Here is a 24,378-nt window from a genome sequence, read left to right as displayed (position 1 = left end):
TGTAACCAAGTGGGCCCTGCCCTGTCTTGCAGCTGGAGTGAGGATGGTGTACCCGGCGTGCTTCGTGCTGGTCCCTCAGACAGACATCCCTGCTCCCAGCTCCGTGGGGGCTCCCCACTGCTCCACTGCCTGCCTGGGGGTCCACCAAGTGCCTGCTTCCACCAGAGACCCTGCCATGTCCTCCGTCACCCTGACGCCACCCACGTCCCCAGAGGAGGTTCAGACAGGTGGGAAGGAATTGGTTTCTGCATCAGGGAATTGTTCCCATGGCTTCTGCTAACACAGCAGAGTTTGAGGGGGTTCAGGGGCTCCGTGTGCAGCTGGCTTGGGAGGGAAAACCACATTTCTGTAGTCCTACGTTTGTTATAGTAAAACTGATGGCACCAGCTGTGGGCAAAATGAACTCAAACTCTGCTGTAAGCTGCTGAAATGAGAGCTGCTGTTGTATTTGGGGTTGTTACCAGTACTTTGGGTTGCTCTGGGGAGGTTTTTGGGGTTTTTTCCCCTCTGTGAGCATGCCTGTGTTCTGACACAGCTCCATAACCCCACTGTGCCCTCAGCCGTCAGTGAAAGGTGATGTTTTCTCCCAGTCCAGGAAGATTGGCTGTAGTTTGGTTTCCAGTCAGGCTGTGTGCCCTCTGCCCTGGGTGTGAGCAGGGCTTATGGGGAGCTCATTTAGGTCACAGCAGCTGAGACTCATTGATAGTTTCAGGTGACATTTACATAAGTTTTATTGTGCAGAAGAGGTGTTGTTTCTTTTTTCCTTCCATGATCTTCTGTTACCCAAGCTTGACCCTTTTTTAAAATCATAATCTTGACTTTGCTCAAGTTGTTTTTTATTTCAGGTCACTTTCATCAAAGATAAAGCATATCCAGCCTACTTACAACATAAACATCTATGGTGCTTTTTAAAATCTGTAATAATCTGCTAATATTCCTAAACTTTTTGTGTGTTTTTATTTCCTAACACTGAGTCAAGAAGTCATTTTTCTTCCTCTGGTGATTGGACTGGAGTGATAGACACTGCATTGTCTCTCTGCCTGAATCTGTTTCCTCTGATGCTGCTTTTCAGTTGATGCTCAGTCTGCCCAGAAATGGGTGAAGTTTTCCTCAGTTTCAGATGGATTTATCTCGGACAGTACCAGCCATCACGGTGGCAAAATCCCCAGAAAACTGGCCAACCAAGTGGTGGACAGAGTCTGGCAAGAGTGCAACATGAACAGAGCACAGAACAAGTATGTACTTATCCTCTGAAGCCAAAAATACCAATATTTTGTGTGTTCCTTGTAGCAATTAGTTCTGTTAAGGGTGCTGTGACTGCTGGTGGAATGTACTTTACTCTTCTAATAAACCATTTCTAAAGAAGTTCATTTTTTCCCTAACTATTTAAGAATGATTTACTTAGTTCTCAGTTTAATATGTCAGGAAAAGGCTATTTATCCTTTCTTTGCCGAATCCCTTGTCACCAAACTGCTCTTGAGCTTTGCCAGAAGATAAGAGAAGAACATATGTTGCTCCCAAATAACTCTCCTGGTATTGAATCCTAGGAGGAAGTATTCTGCTACATCAAATGGCCTGTGTGAGGAGGAGACAGCTGACAAGGTGGCATCCTGGGATTTTGTTGAAGCCACGCAGAGGACAAATTGCAATTGTTCAAGGTACAGCACTTGGCAGAGGCACAGCCCAGAGATGTTCACCGGGCTCGAGTGCTCAGGAGAGGCTCCTGATCTCTCCTGCAGGAGTAATTAAGCAGGAGCTGCTTGGAGGAAAGCTGGAACAAAATTTGTATCTCCTCTCCTAAATGTCATTGGAGGTCTTGAAATTCTGCCCAAGGAGTTACTGCAGAGGTGGGAGTGGAGTGAATTGGCTGGGGGGAGCTGCTGCCAGTGCAGGGACAATTCCTGAGCCCTGGAATTCCATGTGGATGTGGCAGTCACCATCTCATGGGCAGCTTTCTCAGGAATGGGAAAGAAATGCTGTTTATTTAGGATTTAAGCACCTCTTCTAGAGGGCTGTGGCATTAGCCTTGAAGGAGAAATCTGTTATAGCAATAAACCCCCCAGACCTGCTCTTTGGGAAGGGTGGCATTCCATGGGTGGCTGTTTGGAAAACTGCTCCTCTGGGAGTGGATGCCAGTGTGTGTTTTTTATATTAGCTGGGAAAAAAGGGATCAAAACAAAGGGCAAAATGTCTAAGATTAAAAAAAAAAAACAACATAATACAGCCTTTTTTGAGGCTGCAATGCCACAGACTGTTAATACAGGTATTTAAAATAAATGGAAACATTAATTTCATTGAATTCTCAATTTCTGTACTTATGGCAGAATATCAATCTTTAGGTGACTGAAGTGTTGCAATAGGTTTAAACACTTTCTCTGATTTAAATGTTACACTGATTACCTTGCAGAGAATATTGGTATCTTAGGAAAAAATTACTGTCTGGAGGATGTAGCATTTTGAGAGAAATGCATTTTTTAAACTCCCTTATTGAAATGGTTGGTTAAAGTTCTGTGGAAATACTTGTGTCCTGAGAAGAGCTGGGGTGTGGAGGAGGATTAAATGTTCTTTTCAAGGAGAATTTAGCTATGATAGCACTAGTTAAGAGCAAACCAGTCAATTAACTATGTGAGGTGTGTATTAGAAATATGCAATTGCCTAAAGAGAAATTGCAAAGACCTAAACCCCCTTATTATTCCACGTGTTTTGAATTCTAAGTGGAGAAAAACATGTGGATGTGTGTAAGAGTTTAAAGTAAAAATAGATTTTGATACCTCTTACCTTTTATCCCTGCCTAATCCTGTTTTTTCAATACAAGTGCTTCTTAACTTTGCTAATGGAAGAGTGGCAAAGAACTCCCAGGCACTGAGCATGTACCTGCAGTTCAATGGCTTAATCATAAACATTTCATTCTACACTTCAGCATTTCATGTGCCTCATTCTGTCAGATGATCCTGAAAGCTGGCATCTTGAACTTGCAGATGAAATGTTTAAGCTCAAGTGCATTTACACTGAGCAGACCCAGCTGTATTAATGCAGTTGAGACACTGTGTTTTTCCTTTTCCCACACTTGCTAAATTTGTAAGTAAGCAGCTACAAAAGCCTTGTAATCGCTTGGAAATAGCTTTAGTAGGAGTGAGCTTGGCTTCTTGGTTCTTGGTGTTAATTTTGCAGTCCTTAACCCAGTGAGGCTTGGGCAGCTCTCTTGGCTGGTATCAGTGTTTGAATTCCAGAAGCCATTCACTAATTCTTACGTTGTTCTACTGATTCATCAGTGCTGGCACAAGTTACAAATGATGAGGTATTCATGTGACAATCTATTTCTGCTAAAGCAGTTATAAAATACTGTCTTAATTCTGAGGATTATTTGTGTGTTTGGCTCGTAGGACAGATGTAACAATTTTAAAAATGGTATTCTAAAATCATACAGTGCTGCTCAAGTCACTCAGATTGTGGTCAGAAAGAAGGGGCAGCTTCACTTTGGAACAGTTTTGGTTTCAGCTGTCTCTCACAGGCTGTTTAATGGCCTAGAAGCAGGTTCTTATCTAGTGAAAAAGAACACCACAGACATATTTGAAAGATTAATGTGGAGTCTTTCCCCCTGTATTAATTCTGCAGGCACAAAAATCTCAAACCAAGAAATTCAGGTCAACAGGGGCAGGCCCCACCTGTGGGCCCCCAGCAGCCGGCGGCTCCGAAGCACAAGACAAATGAGAAGCAAGACAAAGGGGATAAGCCACAGAAACGCCCTTTGACTCCTTTTCATCATCGTGTATCTATCAGTGATGATGTTGCCATGGAGGCAGAGTCAGCGAGTCAGAGGCTGGTGATGGCTGCCCCAGCCGCTCAGCCCCCACCCCTGCGACGGCCCCGACGAGGGGGTGCCCAAAGCCCCCTCCACGCCCCAGAGTCAACATTTCTACCAGATGCCAACTCCAGAGCCCTTAGTGCCCACAAAAGCAATGGAGGACAGGCTGGATGGGCTGTCCCAGCCCTTCCCGGCCGCCTTCCCCGAGGTCATCGAGCCCACCGTGTACGTGGGCACTGCCGTCAACCTGGAGGAGGATGAAGCTGACACGACTTGGAAGTATTATAAAGTTCCAAAGAAAAAGGATGTGGAGTTCTTACCGCCCCAGCTTCCAAATGATAAGTTGAGAGATGATCCAGTAATACCTGCTGGACAGGAAAATGTAACATCAGTTACAGAGTAAGTGGTGCTTGATCCTGGGGTAACAGCACGAGCAGTGAGGGAACAGGAAGGCCAGAGGCAGGAGGTTCTCAGTGGAAGGAGCAGAAATGCTGAGGGTGTGAGCACAACTCTGGGTACAAGAAGTTAATCCTTGTGAAATGGGAGGATAAAGCCCAGTCAGATCTGTAGCAAGACTTTCCAGCTTTTTCTCATTTTAGTTCTGATTTAGGTGACGGCAATGATATTTATTTTTATAGTATAAAATTAATCTGCAGCCAAATGATGCCTGTTAGGGACTTAAGTTCCTTCTTTCCCCCCTCCTGTCCCCTCTCCCAAAAAAATGAAACAACTTTTTCACTTCAGTATTTGATTTCTTCATTATTTGAAGAAAAATATGGATGGTCCCTGGGGGCAGCAGGTGCTCACAGGGCTTTTCAGAGCAGGCACAGCTCAGCTGGGCTTGGGGGTGCAGGAGAGGTGACAAACCTGGGCTCAGGGCTGGCATTGAGGAGAGGTGACAAACCTGAGCTCAGGGCTGGCATTGAGGAATTGAGGGCTGCACCCAGAGCTGCCTCTATCCAGGCACTTCTGTCCATTCTTTTTGATCTAAATTTTCTTATTCAGGTGAAAGGAGACTTACTGTGATCAATATCAAATAATTGAGAGCTTTGGGTTTAATTTTAGGAGCTGAGGTGCTGAATTTGGGGTGGAAGAGCAGCTGCTCACAGGACAGAAGGCTGGAGTTGGTTTTTGTCCCGTTGCTGGCAGTGGGAAGCCACTGGTGGCAGCACTGGAATGGCTGTGTAGGAAAGCTGGAGAAGGAGTAAATGTGGTGTAGCTGCTGCTCTGTGCTCACACACAGCTCTGGACATTCTTTGTGGACACTGTTTAAGAGATTCTTTCAAGATGTACATTTATAGTATTTTTAATTCCTTTTTTTCCTTTGCCTTGAATTCACTTCAGCCCAGTAGATAAGTAAAGATGTTTCCTTTTGTCTCTTCAAGACATGGTCTTTCCTAGTTTGATTTGACAACTTACCAAAAACAGTCTTTTCCCCCTGGGATATCTGGCTGTTAACTTCTCTTCCTCTCTGCTGGTCAAAAATACAGCAGAGGTGTTTAATTCCCCACTCCTAGAAAATAATCTCCATCTCTTCTTCTGCCTTTTTATTTTTCCTTTCCTGATGGCAATTTTTGCAGGATTTAGAAACTGATTTATTGAGTGTGGAAGAGCAGCATGGATGGATTGGCCATTGTTTTTGGCTGTGAGATGTTTTTGGGACAGTTTGTTTCTAGGAAGTGTCTTTGACAAAGTCAAACTTTCTGTAGTTGAGAGGAAAGTGCAGGAACTTCTCATTTGGTTTGAGGGAGCACCTTCCTCACCTGGTGCCTTCTGTATGTTGGGGTACAGAAAATAAAGCTGGTTCAGGGCACATCTACAGCTCATGATCAGAACAGTTTTTTCCTTGCCAGTGTCTTTTTTTTCCTGGTGCAATGCCACATTTGTGAAACCAACACTTCAGAGAGAAAACCTGAATTTCTGTGTACTTACCAGCTCCAGTTTTGGCTCAGAATGTTAACAAAAGAAAAATGCTGATAAAGGCAAATGTGGTTAGAATTTTCTCATTAGTAAATTAGTTACTGGTGTGCTGCAAGCTTCATTTGTATTGATCTGAGTGATATAAATGGCTCCTGAGCACAGTGGCATTTGTGTGCTTTACTTGTGATTATTGCTTGGGCTTTTTTGGGGAATGCAGTGAGTAATTCTTTAGCCTGGTGAGTTTCTTTTAGTGGATGTGGAGAGTTGAATCCATTTGTGCCTTATAACAAATGACAGCCATGACCTGGGATAAATTACTAATCTTTATGTGAATTGACAGTGCTTGAGGAGAGAGGGGAGGATGAATCACACAGCTGGATCTGATGTGTGGAAGGAGGTGATATTAAATGAGTAATGATTTAATCTTCATCCCCAAAAGTTTTCTGAAGCTGGGCTGTGAAGGAAGGAAGTGGAAAGATGAGGTTGTTCTTGTTAAGGCTGTGTGATAGCAGAAATAATTCCGTGTAATAAATGCTAAATAAATGATTTTGTGATTTTTATTTTTCTTCTGTTCAGATTAATGGTGCAATGTAGGAAACCTTTGAAGGTTTCAGATGAACTGGTGCAACAGTATCAGAGTAAAAACCAATATTTAACAGCTGTAGCAACGGAAGCTGACCAGGAACCTGAAATTGATCCTTATGCCTTTGTGGATGGAGATGTGGAATTCCTATTTCCTGACAGTAAAAAGGACAGGCAGAACATGGAGAGGGAAGTGGGGAAGAAACACAAGGTGAGTAAAGGAGTGAGGCTTCAAATCAGTGATGAGATTAAAACAAATTGCCTTAGGCATGGGATAGAATTTAAACCCTTTTTCGTGTATTTAGAAGCAAATTAAAAAACAAATTATATTCCAGCAGAAATGATCAATGAAATTAAGCAGCATGTCTCTAATGACACCTAAATTTTTTTTGGCACGTTGGTGGTGCCATTGCATCAGGGCTCATGAGGAAAAAGCTGCTGGATCAGTCTGGCTCAGTGGCCTCCCTGTGGAAACAGGTGCTGGCAGGTGCCTGGGGAGAGAGGAGGGACAAGGCCAGTGCTTTGTTCATGAGTGGAAAGGTCTGGGGGTAGGTGAGGTGAGCCCTGACTCGTTCCCTGGCCAATGAATTGCAATTTTTATTCCATTAGTGCAGCTACCTGAGACTTGTACTTAAAGCAGAAGGGCACCTACAGAAAAGGAGAAACTATAACTGCACTGGGGACTTGTCTATGAAACAAATCTGCTTATTAGAATTAGTTGTGTGTGAATGCATTCCATTCAAGAACTGGTACAGTTAATGTGTAGCATCTGATAGCAAGGGTTTTCCTTAAGGTGTTGTAGCAAGAATCCACAGCTTGCTTTGTAAATTTATCCCCAGACAAGCCCAGTGTTGGCAGCCCAGGCTCTGCTCCCCTGAGCCAGCAGCAGCCCCCAGCCTGCCCTGCTGAGCTCACAGGGTAATGAGAACCTGATCCTTCTCCAGGCACAGAATCCTCACAGGGACATCAAATACCTCCCACCCCACTCATTAATTTAAGCAAACTTTTCTCTCCTGTTTTAATAGGCTGAGGATGGGACATCCAGTGTTTCAGTTCTATCCCATGAAGGAGAGGATGCAATGTCTCTGTTTAGTCCTTCTGTCAAGCAAGGTAAAGAGGCTTTTTTTCCTCCCTGTCTTGTGTTATATTAATGATGTCTTGAATAGTCAATAGATTCTAATAGGCTGCTCAGTTTTGTGGTTTATGGTTTGTATTTCCCTTCAGTCTGCTGGGAACATTTCATTGTTGCACCTTGCAAACAAACACTGGCTATAAAATCTAAACTGGAAGGGCCCTCCCCTCTGTGTAAGATGGATGAGATGAACCAAGTCCCTCTCACCCCCTTGGTTTCCTTTCCCCAGCTGTGGGCAGAGCTCTCTAGTGATGTTTCTCATGCAGAGGCAGTGGCAGAGTTGTGCTGTTGCTCTCCCCACAGATGCCCAGCGCTTGGCTGCCCACGCCCGCACGGCCTCCACCAGCCTGTTCCACGAGACAGACCTGGTGGTGTCCTACACTGACCTGGACAATCTCTTCAATTCTGATGAAGATGAACTCACAGTAAGTGATGTGCAAAAAGTCCTGGCAGGTGCCAGCTAAAAAAACCGGCAAGGAACAACTCTTGTCCTTCTGTGGTTTGGGGTTTGATTTTTTTGGTGGTGTTTGTAGGAGAGGTTGCAAAACATTCACACAAACAAGAGCTGTGGCCCCTCGGTGGCAAACGGACTGCTCTGCTTGACTCATGCAGGCAGATTTTTGATGCGAACAACCTTTTGATCTCACTTCCTTACAATCCCCACAGTGTGTGCTGCCTGAACATACCTTTAGTTTGAGTTGTACAGATTCAGCAGGTCCTACTGTGTTCTTTTCCTGTGGTCTGGGCTCTGGTTAACTGCTTCATCAAGGTAATATTGAAACAAAACAGCAACTTCTGAAAGAGAAAAGGCATTTAAACACTGGACATTCTGCCAAATAAGCTGCTTGTCTGCAGCAGCTATTATCTTGGAACAGTTTCTCTTGCAGTCTGATGGCTCTGAGTCCATTATCTTTCTAGTTTCTATTTCAATACTATTTGTAATCAGTTGTCTTTTCTGAACTGTGCATTGCTCCACATTTAATCCTAAATCCCCTTACCCAGACAAAATGCCCATCAACTTTAATGGGAGCTGGAGCTGAGTAAGGGCTGAAGGATCTTAACAGCCATCAAAGGTCATCAGTATGTCAAGGAATTGTGTTTGCTCTTAAACACGAACACTTACATTCTGTAGACATCTGAACTGTTTAAAGGTGGTAAAAGATCTCTTATTCTTTTACTTTTGACAGTTTTTTTCCCCTGTATTTCTTGTTGCAGGATTTGTGTTTGTCTTTTCTGTTCCTGTGGTAATACCAGTGATGTTAATATGGCTCTGGGAGCGTTGTGGTTTGTTCTGGTAGACTGTGGGCAGCCCTAATTTAGCTTCTTTTACTGTCTGCTAACAGGATGAGGGTTATTTTGTAACTGGTTTTTCCCTTCAATAACATTGTGACCTGTTGGGAGAGCTTCTCTGGATTCCAAGAATTAAGAACAAGTGTAAGCCCAACCTTAGGCTTCTGAGCTATTTTAATTTTTCTAAACATTATACAATGTTTCAGCTTTGTATGTGCAGGTGAGATTTCCTGTTAGCAGGAAACATGAACATGTGTTTATGTCTGAAATGCTTCTTTCTTAGCCTGGATCTAAACGAACAGTGAACGGCACTGATGACAAATCCAACTGCAAAGAGGCAAAAACAGGAAATCTAGACCCACTCTCATGCATAAGTAAGATTTATTTGTGTTTTCTTTTTGCCTAAAGAGAATGTAGCTGTAAACATTTGACTCTAATATGTTGTGGCAATTTGGAAATGTACCCTTCATTTGGTTTGCAAAATCTTGAGACTTGGGAAACACTTCAGAAAGTTTTCATGCTCTAAAGTCTGCTTCTGATCTGAAATTAGGCACTGCAGATCTCCATAAAATGTATCCAACTCCCCCTTCACTGGAACAACACATTATGGGGTTTTCTCCAATGAACATGAACAATAAGGAGTATGGCAGCATGGACACTACACTTGGAGGAACAGTGCTGGAAGGGAATAGCTCTACTGTGGGAGCTCAGTTCAGAATTGAAGTGGATGAAGGTTTCTGCAGCCCCAAACCTGCTGAAATCAAGGTGGGTGGTGCTGACAGCCCTGATCAATGCTTGTGCTGATTACTGACCAGTTCATTACTTAAATCTGAATAGGAATGGGGGGAGGTGAAGTACAATTTGTAACTTGTCCTGCATTGTTTTGGGGGAGGTAATATTCTTTGTAGTATGTAGTGTTTTACCACTTAGAGAGAGTAATACCTGAGTAGGCATTAGTGAGCTGCAGAAATGCCTTTCAGTCACTGCAGTTCACTGAGGTTTGTTTTGGTGTATTGTGAATATTGTGTGTACACATTTTAGCTTTCCCTTGCAGCTGTGTCAGGATTTTGGGTTCAGGAACTGCTGCTTGAACTCAGTCCTGTTTTCTGGAGAATCATTTCATTGCTGCAGTGATCTAATTTACACACTAATGCTTTCCCATGTGTGACTTCCAGGATTATTCTTATGTTTATAAACCTGAGAACTGTCAAGCTTTAGTGGGATGTTCCATGTTTGCACCACTGAAGACTCTTCCCAGCCAGTGTCTTCCTCCCATCAAGCTGCCTGAGGAATGCATTTACCGCCAGAGCTGGACTGTGGGAAAGCTGGATCTGCTTCCTCCAGGCCCTGCCATGCCTTTCATCAAAGATGGGTATGACCCTGGGGGCTTCAGCTTTGTGATGTGCTCACTTTGCCACCCCTAAATATTTATTTTGTCAATCAGTAATGGGAATATTTGTATATACTCTGTGTTTATACAACCGACAAGAGCCTTTAAGAACGTCCTTCTGGCTAAACCTACTGCAGGAGACTCTTCTCAGAGAGCTCCTTAACTGTACATACATTTTATTTGTTGTCTCCTTTAAAGGTTTCTTGGGGAAGCTTAATGGTGCAAGTCCAGGTTTAATAAGTAATGAAGATGGTAACAATCAAGATAAATGTAAACTTGGGACTTTGTTTTTGCGGTGGTGTAGTCAGTGCTGGAAGGCCTTAGTAGGTGGTGCTGCTGTTTCTTAAATTATTTTCTTAAGTAGCAGTAAACTCAGCGGTGCTGGGAGTAGGAAAACATTTCCTGTGCTGTGTGACTGGGCCTGGTCACAGCAGAACTGCAGGGGACGTTTCTGTACCCTGCTTATTGTAGGGATGGTCTTGCTGCCAGCTCTTCTTGAGGAAAAGATTTCTTTCTTTTTCTCTTCTGCATTAGTAGCTGGTAAAAATGGATTAGGCAGCAAGGAAGTGTTATGTATTTCTCGATAAGATTTTATGAATACTAAATCTTGGATCAAATACTGATGTTGCTTCTGTTACTCATTAGCAATATCTTTCCAGGTCTCATTAGCCCTACAAGTTTTTGGAGATACTCAGGTGCTTAGGAAAGAAAATGTTAAACCTTTCTAGGTGGTACTTTCCTCGTGGATTCAGCTGAATCTGCTGTCAACAGACCTGGTCTGTTTTCTTAGTGTGTGTCAACACAACATGTAAATAAAACATGAATGAAAAGGTGTCCTTTAGACTCCATACAACCACAGAATTTCTAATTTATTCTGACCACACTTGTTTCCTGGGAGCTTTGTGCAGAGGAAAAGACAAAAGGAGGCAGGGAGAGATTCTTTAATGGTGCTGTCAGTGGGAGTCCTGCAAAGTCATTTAGAACAAACGCTCTTGAAGTTCCTTAGGGAATGAAAATCTTACTGTGGATTATGAAAGACTAGCTTAAAAAAAGCAAATATTAATTAGGAAGGTCCTTCTTTAGAAATCTGAGTCTTAAACTTCAAACCCAGCATGATGTTGTGTACTTAAAGCCTTTCCTTCTCTTGCGGCTGCCGTCAGTGATGGGAGCACCATGGACCAGGAGTACGGCCCTGCCTACACGCCCCAGACCCACACTCCGTTTGGGATGCCCCCGAGCAGTGCCCCTCCCAGCAATGGTGGGGCTGGAATCCTCCCCTCTCCCTCCACCCCTCGCTTCCCAACTCCCAGGACACCAAGGACTCCCCGCACGCCCCGCGGAGCCGGCGGGCCCGCGAGCGCCCAGGGCTCGGTGAAATACGAGAACTCAGATTTGTACTCGCCGGCCTCCACCCCCTCCACGTGCCGGCCCCTGAACTCGGTGGAGCCCGCGACGGTGCCTTCCATCCCCGAGGCACACAGCCTGTACGTGAACCTCATCCTCTCCGAGTCCGTCATGAACCTCTTCAAGGACTGCAACTTCGACAGCTGCTGCATTTGTGTTTGCAATATGAACATCAAAGGTGCTGACGTTGGAGTTTACATTCCTGATCCAACACAAGAGGCCCAGTATAGGTGTACCTGTGGTTTCAGTGCTGTTATGAATAGAAAATTTGGCAACAGTTCCGGGCTGTTTCTTGAAGATGAGTTGGATATTCTGGGGCGAAACACGGAGTGCGGCAAAGAAGCAGAAAAACGCTTTGAGGCTCTCAGAGCTACTTCCATTGAACACGGCAGTGGAGGGCTGAAAGAGCCCGAGAAACTGCCCGATGACTTGATACTGTTGCTGCAGGATCAATGCACCAACCTGTTCTCACCCTTTGGAGCAGCAGACCAAGACTCCGTGGCCAAAGTTGGTGCTGTCAGCAACCTGGTACGTGTAGAAGAAAGGGATTGTTGCAATGACTGCTACTTAGCCTTGGAACATGGACGGCAGTTCATGGACAATATGTCAGGAGGGAAAGTTGATGAAGCACTTGTGAAAACTACTTGCTTGCACCACTGGTCAAAAAGAAATGGTAAATATTGAAAACATTTTATTTTCTACTTGTCCACCTATTTGGGGTTTTGTTTTTGAAGGGTCTTTTTTTGTGGTTTTCCTTTGTGGATTTTGTATGCTGTTTTTGCCACCTGTGTGCTCGTACAGACTTCTGGTTGATGGTGTTCAGAATACCCAGCCCTTCCATGTCCTGCGCTGATCACCAAGCAGAGGAAGGCCTTGGCTGCTCTCAGTTGTAAATTCCCAATATATATCTGAAGTGTAGCATGAGACCACTGTCAGTGTCCACAACACTTCACCAGGTTTATCCTTTAAAGAGCTTTTGGTGAGTGGCTCTCCAGAGGCTCTGGAATGATTGATGCCTGTAGGAAGGGTTTTAGTGGTGACCCTATTGTCAATGCCACTGTGGCAGAATTAAACAACAGCTCTGATTCAGTTGCCTTCCCCCCTTCTTTAAGGAAGAGAGGGGGGCAGTAGGTTAATGGCACATGTGGCAAAAAAAAAGCATTATTGTAGCCTTCACTGTGTGTTGAGTCTGCCAGAAATCCTTGGATTTTTCCTTCGAGGGCCTGACTAATGATGCAGTGTCTCCTGGAACACCTTCATTGTGTGTATTTGCTTACTGTTCTCTAATAGAATTTCAAGTGGCAACTCTTAACAGGGTTAGGATGAAAGATAAAGTTATGAATTACAGGTAGCTGCAGTTCATAGTTGTAAGTGAAGATGAGGAGGAATCCTGGGAGAACACAGCCAGGTTCCTGTGCCTTGCTGGGGGATTAACTTGCAAAACCCAGACTGTAAATAAATTGATGTTTTCAGGCACACAGGAGAAGACTCTGTGTTACTGTGACTGATGTTTGGGATAAAAAGATGTAGAGATACTTTAAAAGAGAGGACTTGGAAATAGTAGCCATGCCAAATTTTGTGTCAGCTTTTCATTCTAAATCCTTGTACCTGAAATGGCCCAGTGGTGGCTCTGGATGAAATGGGCTGAGTCTGCTCGAGGCTTCCCTTGACTTCTCTGAAATGAGCACTGGGTGGCAGCCTGCAAATCCGCCTTTTTTGGGAGGGGCAATCCAGGAGTTTCAGGCTTCTACAACTTGTTTGGGGGGTTTTGGGTTGTTTTTGTTTGTTTTGGTTTTATTTTAGGGTGTTTTCCCTTAGCTTAACTCATAAGATGGGAGCCTTTCAATGGGAAAAACTCTAGAGGAAAAAACAAAATTGAGAAAAAAATCCATCTGTGTATTTTGTCAGGGGAAGAGGGGGAACTGTAAATCCGCTTGCGCTCGCCTTTCTATATCCCAGCCTCTGGGTGCCTGCAGGTGTTTTTAGAAGAGATGTTGGCAATGGAGGTGGTTTGTGCTGCTGGCTGTTGCTTGTGCAGCTGCCCTGACCCCGTTTGTGTCCCTGCAGTGGTGGATGTGAGCATGCAGTGCTCCCAGGACATCCTGCGCATGCTGCTCTCGCTGCAGCCCGTGCTGCAGGACGCCATCCAGAAGAAGCGGACGGTGCGGTCCTGGGGCGTGCAGGGACCCCTCACCTGGCAGCAGTTCCACAAAATGGCTGGGAGAGGCTCCTACGGTAAGGGCTCCGTGGAATCCTGCTCCCTGCAACCTCCTTCCTTCCCAACCTCCTTCCCCTGCTCCATCCACACAAACCGGTGCTGCTCAGCCTGTTGGAATTCTGAACAGCACTTGACCTTTCTTTAAACTAGCGAGAGCTTATTAGACAGAGGAGAATTCTTTTCTTCAGAAAAGAGAAAATATTTATATTCCTTAAAACAGGCAATGAATTAAAGATGTGCATTTAAAATTTACAGCTTCAGTTGCACTGTTTGTATACACCTGACACTTCACGCAGTGAGGGACTGAAATTGCAAAGATGAGTTTGGTGTTAAAAACAGAGTAACTGCTCAGATTTTATACTCAAAATTTTTCCATTCACCCCATTTTAATTACTCTAAACATAGGGAGTTAAAAATACTGATTTTGAAATGCTTGAGACAGTGTGCTTTATTGCTCAGTACTGTCAGAACTGTGCTCAAGATCTAGGGTTACTCAGCGTCTTGTCTCTGATAAATGTTTGGAATGGCCAACATGTGATGCATTTACAGATAGAAGGTGAATTTTGTGCACTCACGATTTAATGACTTAATTAGCATATGAGATTGATTTACCACTGTGTTACGAGAGTGACCTTTCACCAGCAGATCTTTTGTAGCTATATTTAGAACACGGCAATTATACATTTACATGTTCTTAAGTTTGTTTCCTTCTCTGGCCCTTTACCCATTGGCTTAGAATATTTACATTGTTTTCCTTGTCTTTGGTCCCTGATTGCCTTGGTTCTGTGGGAAAAGGCTTCCTGGACAGTGCAGAACTGTTCCTGATTGCCCGTGTACTGATGGAAATATAAAACATAGATAGATAATTGGCACCATCTTAGAGTTCTATTTTCTGTGGAACTTTTTCCTGAGGCCCTGAGATATTTCAAATAAAAACAATCAGCTGATGGGTTTTTTGCAGAGGGTTGGATCCTGTACTTTGGATCTGTAAAATGAGAACTATTCCATTGATAGCCAGTGCTCCTTCCTGTGAGATGCTGGGAACACCAGAGGCCGTTCTATTCATGTTTCTTGAAGTTAATTTTAAGCTTTCTGCTTAAAAACATGCCTTGCTTTTCCAGGAACTGATGAGTCCCCAGAACCACTGCCAATCCCAACATTTTTGCTGGGATACGATTACGATTTCCTGGTGCTGTCTCCGTTTGCGTTGCCCTACTGGGAGAGGCTGATGCTGGAGCCGTACGGATCCCAGCGAGACGTCGCTTACGTCGTGGTGTGCCCGGAGAACGAGGCTCTGCTCAACGGAGCCAAAAGCTTCTTTAGGGATCTGACTGCAATATACGAGGTACAGGATTTGTGGCAGTTTGCACTGAAATGGATTTGGGAAAGGCTGTTTCTAATACGTGCTCATAAGGACTTATCAGGCTTGTCGGAGCTGATAGCGACGCCTGCTCAGAATGGTATCTGGGAAAGCTGCTCCGAGGGATTTTAGGAATGGGCACTTGGAAGATAAGGGCTGTTCGTGCTGCTCCCCTTCCTTTCCGTACTCGCCGTTCCCATCCGATAAACGCCACCCGGTGGCAAAAGCTCTGCATTGCCATAGTGTTACCTCCATTTAATTAATTAATTACATGCTTGGATTGAATGAAGATTATAGAGTCGATTATTATCAACCTGGTTTTCTTGCATTTAGGAAAACGCTGACAGTAACTCATAAAATCACCATTCAGCATTTCCTACTGGGGGGACTCTAGAGTTAAAATGTTACTTTGGAATATTGTAAATAAAATTAGAGTTCTCTGCCTTTCTATGATATATAATTTGTGTGATATTTAGCAGCTTTTAAGGTCTTTTTTTACCTTTTCAGTCCTGCAGGCTTGGTCAGCACAGACCTATCTGTAAGTTACTGCCTGATGGGATCATGAGGGTTGGCCCTACAGCCTCCAAGAAGCTGTCAGAGAAGTTGGTCACAGAGTGGTTCTCCCAGACAGCCAATGCCAACAACGACGCGTTCTCCAAACTCAAACTCTATGCTCAAGTTTGCAGATATGAACTGGGTATGACCTTTTTAATGTTCCTTATTTCATACAATTACCACTTAGTCCTTTGCAATAGAGAAGAAGAAATCATGGCTTATTGTCTTATTGGTAAGGGCAGTTTTCTGGTTTTAAACTGAATTTGAGTAAGTGCTAAAATGGCCTCTTACCATCCAGCAATGCCTTTAGGGAATGGCAGTGGCTGCCTGACAGGGACTTTGGTTGTCTTCTTGTAGTGGTGACTTGGATTCTGTAGCAGTGATTTCCAGCAATTCAAGACATCTGGAAAAAAGTTATATTAAAAACAGATTTCTTGGTATTTCTGAAAGGCTCTTATAAAAATATTAGAATTTGAAAATTTAATACAGGTATGTTAAATTTGAGAGGTAAAATGTATGCTTGAGGTTTGCTCTGTTTTGTTACTACTGTAGACTTACATAGGTGACATGAGCATCAAAACAGCTACATTATAAAATTTATACTTTTTTTTTTCCCCCTGGTTTTAGGTCCTTATCTTGCTTCTCAGCCTTTGGACAATTCTCTACTTTCCCAAACCAACCTGGTCCCTCCCTCCAGCCAGGCAGGCTCTGCTCTGCCCCCAGTGACAGCCCCTGCTGCCAATCCCAACACTCCATCGTCAGCTCCCGCAGCTCCCACCAGCAGCCCCATCCCAGTGACCTCCAGCAGTGCCATGTCCTCTGCAGCCACCACAGCCAACTCCACCCTGACCACCACTGCCCCATCCTCTTCCTCTGCCAGCCTGGGCAGTGGCATTCCAACGAGCAAGCCTTCCTCATTCCCACCCTTCAGCAATATGAACAACACCACTCCTGCCTCCCTGCCCGCCCAGGCTGCGCCAGTCCCAAATGGGCAAACTGGGGGGCAGCAGCAACAGCCAACACTGCAAACAGCAGGGATGTCTGGAGACACAGCTGCAGCACCTGCACAGCCCCATCCAGAGGTTTCTGAAAGGTGGGGAACTGCAATCACACCTTCAGCTGAAAAATTTGCTCAACTAACGTAAACTTCTACCCCTTCAGTAAAAACCCTGTATTTATTTTCACCAAGCTGCTTTTAAGGGAGATTGAGAGTTCAGTTGTGGTGGAGCTGAACCTTTTGGTTCCAGTTGTAGCTGCAGTTCTAATTACATCTCAGTGTCTGCTCTGGTACAGAAATAAACTTCCTTTTTTTCTTCTCTCTCTAAAGACAGGAAATTCACCAAACTACTCACTTCAATATTTTAAAGGGCTGGGGAAGGAGGGGGAGATAGATAATTGGCACCATCTTAGAGTTCTATTTTCTGTAATCAAAGTTAGAGTGGTGAAGACAGCTCTTACTGTAGATATTCTTGTTCCCCAGTTAAGCAATAGTTGAGCTGTTGAGCTGCTGTAATAAAGAAGGCTAAAGGAAAGAAAAGGGATTCAGAGTTACTGACAAGCTCCTATACAAAAATGACATAAAAAGACTGTTTCTTACACCACAGTTGATTCTTTCAGATTAATAATTGACAATTTGATCTAGTTTGGAAGTAAAACCTAATCTTTACAAAACTCAGCTGTTTGTAACTGGTTTCAAAATTTTATTCCCAGCACTATGGATCGTGATAAAGTCGGAGTCCCCACAGATGGAGATTCACATGCTATCACCTATCCACCTGCAATTGTAGTTTACATAATTGATCCTTTCACATATGAAAAAAAGGATGAGAACAGCAGCTCATCCAGTTTGTGGACACTTGGACTTCTGCGCTGCTTTCTGGAGATGGTTCAGGTTCTTCCTCCCCACATCAAGAACATCATTTCTGTGCAGGTGAGCCAACAGAAACAAACAGAGTATCCTTGGCTTTGGCTGGGTTTGGGGGCAGTAACACCCTCCAGGTGAAAGTTTCATTTCCTTCACAATCATTACTTACAGTTCTCCAGCTGTTAAACCATCAGGTTATAGCTTTTAGAGCAGTTTGGGTGCTATTAACCAAAGCTGAATCCTGTTGTACATTCCAAACTCATCAGTTTTATCTCAGAGGAAATGTGATGCCCACTCCAGTGATGAGTGAAGTGCTGGTCCTATACTGGAATCTGCAGCCTGACCCTGCTGGGCCACAGGCAGAGCTCCTCCAGCTGCAGGACCAGTTAACAGAGGGCAGCTTTTTGGAGGAATCATTAAGATTCTCTTGTAAATAAATTATTTTTTCCTCTGAAGAAAATTTCAATGAATAATTTCTTGGAGTCCCACAGGGCTTTGGAAGAATTGGAAGAAATTTGACTGCAAAGTAAAATTCAAAAAGCAATGTACCAAATACTGTGTCAGAAGCCATTTAATCGATTGATAAGTGGTTTTCTTTTTCTCTCCTCTCCTCTGTTCCAGATTGTCCCATGTCAGTACCTGCTGCAGCCTGTGAAACACGAGGACCGGCAGATTTACACTCAGCATTTAAAATCTTTGGCATTTTCAGCTTTCACTCAGTGTCGAAGACCTCTCCCAACTTCCACCAATGTGAAAACCTTAACTGGCTTTGGGCCAGGGTTAGCCATGGAAACTGCTCTAAGGAGCCCTGATGTGAGTATTGTTCATGAGATTGTAGAATTATCCAGATCAGAGGAAGGTCCTGCTTATCAACCAACCATCTTTTATGCTGGGAATAATTTCTTCCCCAAACTTCATTGTCTGCTCTGTCATCTTTCTAGAGACCTGAGTGTATTCGACTCTACACCCCTCCTTTTATACTGGCTCCAGTGAAGGACAAGCAAACAGAGCTGGGAGAAACCTTTGGAGAAGCTGGCCAGAAGTATAATGTGCTTTTTGTGGGCTACTGTTTGTCTCATGATCAGAGGTGGCTGCTTGCATCCTGTACAGACCTCTATGGAGAGCAGTTAGAAACGTGCATAATTAATATTGATGTACCAAACAGGTAAGAACCAAACTTTTATTCATTTTTAGCAAGTGTATTTTCTTTCATTCCCCTGAAGAATTACATTGGGTTTGGTGCTGTAAGAATAACTGACTTTTGTAGACTTGCTGTGTTGCAAAAGTGGCTAAAGCAGATGAATATTTTCCCTATTATGTGCATATCATTTTGAGTTAAATTTCTAGAAGAGCATGGTTTAGTTTAATGTGATTCTTGAGTGTTACTATGTGACTTCTCCATCTCACTTACTGGCTGTTAATGTCAGTTTTAGAATGTGATTAATTTAAAAATCCCAACCCCCCTGAAGCTGCAGCTGATGGACTACAATACCAACACTCTGGTGAATGTTCAGGTTAATACAAAAATGCTCTAAACATGGCATTAAAAACTTGTTGCAGTTTTAATTTTGTTTTCCCTTCTTTCTTTCTTCTAGAGCTCGCAGGAAAAAGGGTTCTGCCCGCAGACTTGGTCTCCAGAAACTCTGGGAATGGTGCCTGGGACTGGTGCAGATGAGCTCTTTGCCATGGAGAGTTGTCATAGGCCGCTTGGGAAGAATAGGACATGGGGAATTAAAAGGTAACAGCAGCATTTTTTTTAGAGTCTGAAGCTTGATTTAAAGCTTTAATATTTCAGTAGTATCAAATGTGTCCATCCCTGTTTCTGGAAGAGAACCTCACTAGTGAGATTTCCTCCCTCAGACTGGAGCTGTTTGCTGAGCCGCCGGAACCTGCAGTCCCTGAGCAAGCGGCTGAAGGACATGTGCAGGATGTGTGGGATCTCTGCTGCAGACTCCCCCAGCATTCTCAGTGCTTGCTTGGTGGCCATGGAACCCCAGGGATCCTTCATTATTATGCCAGGTATTTGGGAAACTCTCTCTTTTTTTGGCACGAGAACTAACAGTTCAGGCTTCGTTAAACTGAGGAAATGTTTGGTTTCTCCCCCAAAGATTCCGTGTCCACGGGCTCGGTGTTCGGGCGCAGCACCACTCTGAACATGCAAACGTCTCAGCTGAACACGCCCCAGGACACGTCCTGCACCCACATCCTGGTGTTCCCCACCTCTGCCTCTGTGCAGGTGGCATCATCCACTTACACCACTGAGAACCTGGATCTGGCCTTTAACACAAACAATGGTTTGTATTTGCATTTGTTCTCACCTTCTAAAAACCCCTCGTCACTCTGTGCCCTATCATAAGAATAAACTGTTCATTCTGAGGAACCATTTCCTTTTCTATGGAAAAGCCCTTTATTTCTGAATGTATTGCCATATTCTGCACATTGTGAAATTGTAGGAATTCACTGGTTTTGGTTTTTTTTCAAGATGGAGCAGATGGAATGGGAATCTTTGACTTGTTAGACACTGGAGATGATCTTGATCCTGATATTATAAATATTCTTCCTGCATCTCCTGGTGGATCCCCTGTGCATTCTCCAGGGTCCCACTACCCCCACGGAGGTGATATGGGCAAGGTAACTATTGGAGTAAATACAGTTTTGTGTGTGTGTTTTGTCTGTTTTTTCTCCATCTGGTAATTTCCTTTTGTGGAATGAAAGGTTTTAGATCACCTGGATATTGGATTGTCTTGTCATGCTTGGATATTTCCAAATGCTTTGTGTTTCAGAAGCTACAGATAATTTCTATTAAATTTCTACTCTCCTAATCTGAACCCATTGCCTGTTGTGTTCCAGGGTCAAGGCACAGATCGATTGCTTTCCACAGAATCTCACGATGAAGTAACAAATATACTGCAGCAGCCACTGGCCCTCGGTTATTTTGTGTCAACTGCCAAAGCAGGTCCATTGCCTGACTGGTTTTGGTCAGCGTGTCCTCAAGCACAAAATCAGTGTCCCTTGTTTCTTAAGGTACCGTTCTGGCAGAGACTTGTGCAGCCTGAGGGGTGTGGGGGTGAAAACTGTTCTGGTTAAACCAAAGTCAGTGCATGTCTCTGGGGACAGCTCTGCTCTTGTTTCAGGAGAGGCCAGGTGCATTCAGTTTTTGAGATTTGGCTGTTGGGAAGGTTCTGCCTTGCTCCTGGTTTCTTCCTGGTAGTCTGGACTCTCTTTTTTTCCCTGGCTTTATGCTCCAGGGTTTTGTAACAACAGGTTGAGTTCCTGGACAGAGCTCTGGCTGAGGCTGGGCTCCTGTGGGGACTGGTGGTAGAGAGGGAGGTACATAAGTGCAGTATAATAACTCGGTTGCCCTGGGTAAAATAAGGAATAAATGAATCTTTCTGGATTGCACAAAGCATAAAAGCTGTTTTCTCCATGTTGGCTTTGCATTGTATCATCTGTCTGGGTGTTGTCTGAGCCCTTATCTCCTTATGGCACAATCAAGACACACTTGGCACATTTAAGGCCGTACATTGGTATAGAGAGAAACGTTCCATATTACAAATCAGCATCTCTAATACTGTGCTTTGTTTTCTAATGATCCTGATAGATCTTCTGCAGCCTTGTTTGTGTCTGGATTAGCAGCTCCTCTTGGCCTAAACTCAGCTGTGGCTTTGGTATAGGATATTATTTTGAAGAGAGGATTTATTATTTACACTAAGCAGCTCTAGATATGAAATATAAATAGACCAGGCCTATAGAAAGTAGCTGAAATTCCAAGTCTGTGTGTTATTAGACATCTTGGGCCACTTGAGTTGAGTTTTTAATAATCACTTAATGTAGAAAAGGGATTAAAAAAACCCCATACATACATATATTTCACTACTAGCACTGTGCTTTTAGCAGAGATCTGTGTGAGAGAATAGAAATATTCTGAGAATTCCTGAACTTGTGGATGGCCTGAGGATAAGATTTGTTTTGGCTTGTGTATCAGACAGAGAAGGTGCCTGCAAGCTACAACAATATGGGGGAAGGAAATGTGGTGTAGTTGATCAGGCAGTAACTTCTGGCTTCCTTCTTCCTTCCTCAGGCCTCTTTGCACCTCCACGTGCCTTCAGTGCAATCAGACGAGCTACTCCACAGTAAACACTCCCATCCACTTGATTCTAATCAAACTTCTGATGTGCTCAGGTATTTATCACTGATCAACTGCAAAAATATTGTGCATTTCATTTTTAATTCTGCTGCGGTGAAGCTGCATGTTTGTTTTTCCTGCTGTTTTGTTTTTTCTTTGTGCAGCTGATATCCTTAGTGCACATAAATTGCTGTGCTTTAAGTGATTGTCACAGAACAGTGGAATAAAAACCAAACATCTCTAAGCCCTTCTTTAACTAACCAGTCTCTGAAAATGTTTGAAAAACGATGAATTCCTCAAACTAGAAGGAGTTTGAGTCTAGCAGGAAAGACAGAAATAGTTAAACCAGAATATTGCACAGCAATCTTGTGGAAAATCTGAAGTGCTGAAGGACAGGAGCACAGACCCATGTAAACATGGGATGCTAACTGAAAAAACCAGCAGATTATTTTTCCTTTTCTGTTTTTTTTTATGTGAACCTCTTGGTATGAATTAAGAATAGACAATTACAGTGACAGTTTTCTACCAAAAGCAAGTTTAGCTCTGAACTGCTGTAATAATTTGGAAGACGTTATTTCTGAGTGTTGGCAAACCTATTTTATGGTTTTGATGCCAAAGAAGCTGGATTCTAGTAAATTAGGGCTGTAAAATCCTGGTGAGAAAATGTGCTGGCCTGACAGAAGGCTGTTTGTTTTTCAGGTTTGTTCTGGAACAGTACAATGCACTCTCCTGGCTAACCTGTGATCCTGCAACCCAGGACAGACGGTCATGTCTCCCAATTCATTTTGTGGTGCTGAATCAGTTGTATAACTTTATCATGAATATGCTGTGATCTTCATCTGAATTTTGCAAGACAAAAATGAGGAAAAGGGATATTTCACTGCAGGACTAAGTTATAATTCTTCTCAGTGCAAGTTGTTTGTGATGGGGTATGAATCTTGTTACTTCCAGCAAATATTGTTCTGACTTGTGAGAGGGGCACCCATCGCCCTGCTGTCCTTGAGTCACTGACTATGGGGGACGCTTCAGAATGATGATCAGAAAGTGTATTATAACGTTTTTAGTAGCAAAATTAACCATTTTTCCCCAGCCACAGTATTTGTGAAGAGTAATGAGCCATAGTACCCAGTCATGGTTAATGAATTTTAAAAGCATGGAGATGAGAAGAAACACGAGGAACAATTAAGTTTCAACCTATGGCTTCAGAACATCAAGATGTTCTTGTATTGGATTATAGTACTTAGTATTCAAAAATGCCTGCATCTCTTATTTATTGTAAGTTTTTAAATGTATAAATTGTCTTATATTTCTTAACCTCTTTTATAAAAATTTTCCTAGAAGGTTTATACTGCCTTCTTGCTTTAAAGCAATTGGTCTAAAATATATGTAATCGTCTTAATTAAAAGTTGCAGTAGGTTGCTTTTAGAGTATTATTTTTTTGTAAGGGGTGGGTGGGGACAGTAAATTTGTATTGTCTTGATGTACAGTTTAATGGGGATAGAGGGGTTAATGTCCATACCATTGTGTGTGGGGGATTTACAGCTAAGCTGTAGTTGCAGAGTACATGTACAGTAATGAAGTTCACTGTGTTTATATAAATTGAAAAGGTACCGGGTCTTACAGCATTTTATATCACACCTTTACAGAGTAACAATGGCAATATATAAGTGATATTGTAGGTGGTTTAACTTGTAGTGAGAATAACATGAATAAACTCTTCAATTGAAGTTTGTGTTATGGTTCAGGGCTGTGGCTAGATTCTCAGATCCACTTCCAGGACACAAGTTTTAATATCACAAGAACATCTCTTGTGCATTGTTGCTCCCTGGATATTCTTGGCACTGTGCTCACTGCATTGTTTGCTTCCACTTTTGTGATAAAATGCCAATCTGAGGCGGAACACACAGAAAACTCTGACCTTATCCAAAGTCTCCTGCCAGGCTGAGATTTAGCCCAGCTCTAGCCATTTTACAAATGCAAAAATAGTCAATCTTGACTTTAAGATTGGTGTGTGTTTAACTAAAATGTGGTGTATATAGATTCTCAGTGAATTCTGGTATTCAGATTTTATTCCACTAGTAAAAAAACAGCACGAAACCCTGAACATTTTCCTTTTCCATGTATTTTTGGCACTGTGGTGAAGGTCCCACGTATCAGTGTATGGCCTTCCCCATATCCCATTTTCAGGCTCTGGCTGGGGCATGTGCCAAGGAGGCTTTGCCCTCCCCAAGGAAGGGACTGACAAACCACAAAGCTTTCCTAAACGTCTCCCTCTATCTACAGTCACCATTTTTTCTCAGTAGTTTCCTTCCTTTTTTCCTAGCACATGCCAAATGTCTGTGGCTGCTCTAAAATAGCCCCTACGGGTGCTGAAGAGCAGCTGCAGATGCTTTTTGTGGGTTCCTTATCTGACTGCCAGATGAAAAACTGAACTCCTGCAGCGCTCCCAGGAGCCTGTCACGATAACCCAAGTCCTGGGTCTTAATATTGTCTGTCTCGCTGGTTTAAACCTGTAAAGGAGCAACTTTTAAGATCCATTTGTGCACCTGCTGTTAACCCCTCTACAAGGAAGAATTTGCTTGCATTTACCAAACTTACTGTGTTCATGAAAATCTTGTTTCGTAAATGCAAAAGACCTGCCTGAGGTGATTTTTTTTTTCGTATGAACAGTCTCACTGAATCGTGTACATACAATATTAGCAACTTTTTTGGTTTTGTATAAAGAAGTTGTA

General features: G+C 43.3%; 1 protein-coding gene across 1 annotated transcript in view; it reads left to right on the top strand.

The window, feature by feature from the left end:
- The window catches only part of MED13 (mediator complex subunit 13), a 51,004-nt gene extending 27,938 nt beyond the window's left edge, over positions 1–23,066 (top strand). Inside the window, 26 exon segments of the mRNA XM_005424392.3 lie at positions 33–227; positions 1,073–1,235; positions 1,548–1,658; positions 3,616–3,837; positions 3,839–4,204; positions 6,302–6,518; positions 7,333–7,417; positions 7,743–7,864; positions 9,013–9,103; positions 9,280–9,494; positions 9,905–10,101; positions 11,280–12,196; positions 13,591–13,758; positions 14,863–15,086; positions 15,609–15,798; positions 16,284–16,749; positions 17,367–17,586; positions 18,142–18,333; positions 18,462–18,685; positions 19,116–19,258; positions 19,381–19,539; positions 19,629–19,814; positions 20,003–20,151; positions 20,371–20,544; positions 21,602–21,702; positions 22,346–23,066. Coding sequence (XP_005424449.3) covers positions 33–227; positions 1,073–1,235; positions 1,548–1,658; positions 3,616–3,837; positions 3,839–4,204; positions 6,302–6,518; positions 7,333–7,417; positions 7,743–7,864; positions 9,013–9,103; positions 9,280–9,494; positions 9,905–10,101; positions 11,280–12,196; positions 13,591–13,758; positions 14,863–15,086; positions 15,609–15,798; positions 16,284–16,749; positions 17,367–17,586; positions 18,142–18,333; positions 18,462–18,685; positions 19,116–19,258; positions 19,381–19,539; positions 19,629–19,814; positions 20,003–20,151; positions 20,371–20,544; positions 21,602–21,702; positions 22,346–22,478 — 5,630 coding nt within the window. The 3' untranslated portion in view covers positions 22,479–23,066.
- Positions 23,067–24,378: the final 1,312 nt, after the last annotated feature.

This window comes from Geospiza fortis, unplaced genomic scaffold (assembly GCF_000277835.1).
Source record: "Geospiza fortis unplaced genomic scaffold, GeoFor_1.0 scaffold538, whole genome shotgun sequence".
In the NCBI taxonomy this organism is placed as follows: Eukaryota; Metazoa; Chordata; class Aves; order Passeriformes; family Thraupidae; genus Geospiza; species Geospiza fortis.
The sequence above is the reverse complement of the archived record's forward strand: the minus strand, read 5'-3'. Positions and strand labels throughout refer to the sequence as shown.